This window comes from Bison bison, unplaced genomic scaffold (genome assembly GCF_000754665.1).
Source record: "Bison bison bison isolate TAMUID 2011002044 unplaced genomic scaffold, Bison_UMD1.0 scf7180017864180, whole genome shotgun sequence".
Lineage (NCBI taxonomy): Eukaryota > Metazoa > Chordata > Mammalia > Artiodactyla > Bovidae > Bison > Bison bison.
Genome location: NW_011494752.1, coordinates 1,528,599 through 1,531,624, shown reverse-complemented (window position 1 = coordinate 1,531,624; position 3,026 = coordinate 1,528,599). Strand labels below are relative to the sequence as shown.

Here is a 3,026-nt window from a genome sequence, read left to right as displayed (position 1 = left end):
CCTCAGCATCCCGGCGGTTCTTCTCTGCCATGGCCTCGTACTGCTCCCTCATTTCTGACAGCACGCGGGTCAGGTCCATGCCTGGTGCTGCATCCATCTCCACGTTGACCTGGCCAGCCAGCTGGTTGCTGAACTCCTTCATCTCCTTCAGGGTGGGGAGGGTGGGCATTCAGAGACAGAGGGCGGAAGCCAGAGCTAAGTCTGGGGTCCCACGTGCCAATCCTGGCTCCATCACTAATCACTGACACACCACGTGACCTCAGTTCTGCCCCGTACCCACCCTGGCCTGTTTCCCATGCCACATGAAGAGGTTTGATGGCACAGGCCTCTCAGCTCTGAGGGTCTCTCCTCCTCTCTAGTCTCTGGTCCTGCCAAGGGAGGACCTCAGACAGTAGGGCCCTTCTATGAGCTCATGAAACAGATCAAGACAGCAGTGCCCACCGGCGACCTGGCCTGGCGATGCATCAGAGAAGATAAGGAGTCTGGGTCACCAATGATCCTTCCCTCCATGGGGACCTCTGTGTTGGCGGGTGCATATTTGAACCACTCAGCCCTTCAGCCAACTAAGAAGAGTCCTTAGTGGCCCCACTCTGCCTCCCACCAGCCCCAGCCCCTGCCTGATCCTCACCTCCTCGTGGTTCTTCTTCAGGTAGGCCAGCTCCTCATTCAGGCTCTCGATCTGCATCTCCAGGTCAGTCTTGGTCAGGGTCAGCTCATCCAGCACCCTGCGCAGGCCGTTGATGTCGGCCTCCACGCTTTGGCGCAGGGCCATCTCGTTCTCATGCCTGGAAAGGAAGAGGAAACCCAAGTGAGGAGGGTTGAGCGGTCTGGACCACTTGAGCTGGGGGACAGTGCGGAAGGAGCGTACTTGAGTCTGAAGTCGTCTGCAGCCAGCCTGGCATTGTCAATCTCCAGAATGACCTGGGAATTTTTGATGGCAGCCGCCAGGATCTGCAGGATACAGGAAGCTGGTGTCAAGAGGGCCCCTCCCTCTTCCCTGTTGCTCTCCCTGCCCTGCACCTCACATTGGACCCCTTACTGACCATCTCCCCTCTGATACCAGCAACAGTAGACGGTAGGGTCCCCAGGCAGAATCCAGCCATCCCATGCCACCCTCCTGGTCTCTGGGACAGGAAAGACCAAGGAGCCAGGGTGGCAGGGAATGCCCTGTGGGAACTGCCTGGCCAGGAGCAGGGTGACTTCTAGGGGTGCTCCACCAGCCTCTCCTGTGGACAACTCATGGTCGCTGGCCTCCTGCACACTTTAACACAGCCATGCATCTATAGAACATTCCAGTCAGCAGGAACCTGGAGGGCAGCTGCGGAAACTGGTGCAAGTGAGTGAAGGGTGAGTGAGGAGCTGGCAGAGTCTATGCCCAGTCCCAGGTCTCCTAAGGCTTTTGCCACCCAAGACATTCAGAGGGTGAGGCAGGCGGTCCTGGCGTTCAGGACTCCTAGGACCAGAGTTTCATCTCTGCACCCTTATTCTTGCAAAAGAAGCAAAGGAGCACTCTAGACAGAGCCCCACAAGTGGGAGCACTGCTCCCATCTCGGCCCCTACTGGTCCAGACCAGATTCGCAGGATCCCCAGCACTGCCAGGCTGAGCAAAGTGTGCCCCCACCCGCATCTGGAACGCATACCCCCCACTTGCCAAGGTTACACATCATTGCCTGGGCAGAAGAGGATTTCCCTGGGGCAGCTGGTACCAGCTATCTGCTCCCCTCTCCCTAACCCCAGAGTCTTTACCTTGTCGCGGAGCTCATCGATGGTCTTGAAGTAGGGGCTGTAGTCACGCTCCGGGCTGGTCGGGCTCTGTCTCTGGTACCAGTCTCGGATCTTCACCTCCAGGTCGGCGTTGGCCTCCTCCAGGGCGCGCACCTTCTCCAGGTAGGAGGCCAGGCGGTCGTTGAGATTCTGCATGGTGATCTTCTCATTGCCAGAGAGGAGGCCGCCATCTCCGCCGCCAAAGTCACCGAAGCCACTGCTAAAACCCCCACCAAAGCCCCCTCCGAAGCCACCCCCATAACCACTACCGGCCCCTCCACCAAAGCCACCCCCATAGCCCCCTGCTGACCCCGAGGAGACAAACCTGGCAGAAGAAGCTGAGATAGTGCGGCTCCCACCACCCCCATAGAGACTCCCTCCACCAAAGCCTCCTCCCCCAGCCAGAAGGGAACCCCCTCGAGTAGAGCCACCCCCAAAAGTGGAGGAAGAAGTCTGCAAAAACGTGGTGGCCATGGCCAAGTAGCAGTGCTGAGCTCTCAGCAGCACGAGAGAAGCTGGCAGGAGGCGCGGGCTGGACTGAAACCTGAGGGCTGCGCCTGTCACCCCCAGCCCGGGGGCTCCTTATATACCCCTCCCAGCGGGGTGTGGGATTGCGTCTCCTCCCCCAAAGGGAAGCCAACTCCTTCTGCGTTCCTGACAAACACAGCTGCCTGCACACCTCACCATGGCTGGTGTGGGGTTTTTCTTTTCTTTCCTTTTTTTTAAATTGTAACAAAGGAGATGATTCAGAATGAATGGTGTTTTGCCCCAGGCCATGATTTTAACACTTGGATTACAGGTTCATCTCTACACTCCAGGAGAAAACACCGAATGTAGGAACCTTGCATCACGTCTGCCAGGCCTCCGCCTGCCCTGTTAGTGGCTCAGGCCAACTCCTCCCTCGCCTGTCCTCTGCTGCTTCCAGCCGGGGACCCTCGCCCCCAGGCAGTGGCTCCTGGCTCGCAGTTTGGGAGTTCTCTTCGCAGGGCTGCTCCATGTGGTCCTTTCACAGATCTGTGTCTAAGCCTGCCAGGCTCTGGGGATTGGTGGGCAAGGTGCATGGAAGAAGCCAGGGGCCGTGGGCATAACCTGAGGATGGGGGAGGGAGCCTGAGTCTGGTACCAGCTGAGGTGACCAGAGGGGCCAGCATCTGTCACTTCCCTGACCCTACAAATGGACTCTTCTCCTCCACCCTTCTCCTCCTCTCCTCCCCCATCCACAGACCCCTCCTACTTCTCCAGCTCCCCCCGGCCCCCTGTCCC

At 58.8% G+C, this 3,026-nt stretch overlaps 1 protein-coding gene across 1 annotated transcript in view; it reads right to left on the bottom strand.

Annotated features, from left to right (window-relative positions):
- KRT15 (keratin 15) overlaps positions 1-2,317 on the bottom strand; it is a 4,611-nt gene extending 2,294 nt beyond the window's left edge. The window contains exons 1-4 of the mRNA XM_010843115.1: positions 1,747-2,317; positions 869-951; positions 629-785; positions 8-145 (exon numbers count right to left, since the gene is read on the bottom strand). Coding sequence (XP_010841417.1) covers positions 8-145; positions 629-785; positions 869-951; positions 1,747-2,238 — 870 coding nt within the window. The 5' untranslated portion in view covers positions 2,239-2,317. The remainder of the gene's footprint in view (positions 1-7; positions 146-628; positions 786-868; positions 952-1,746) is intronic.
- Positions 2,318-3,026: the final 709 nt, after the last annotated feature.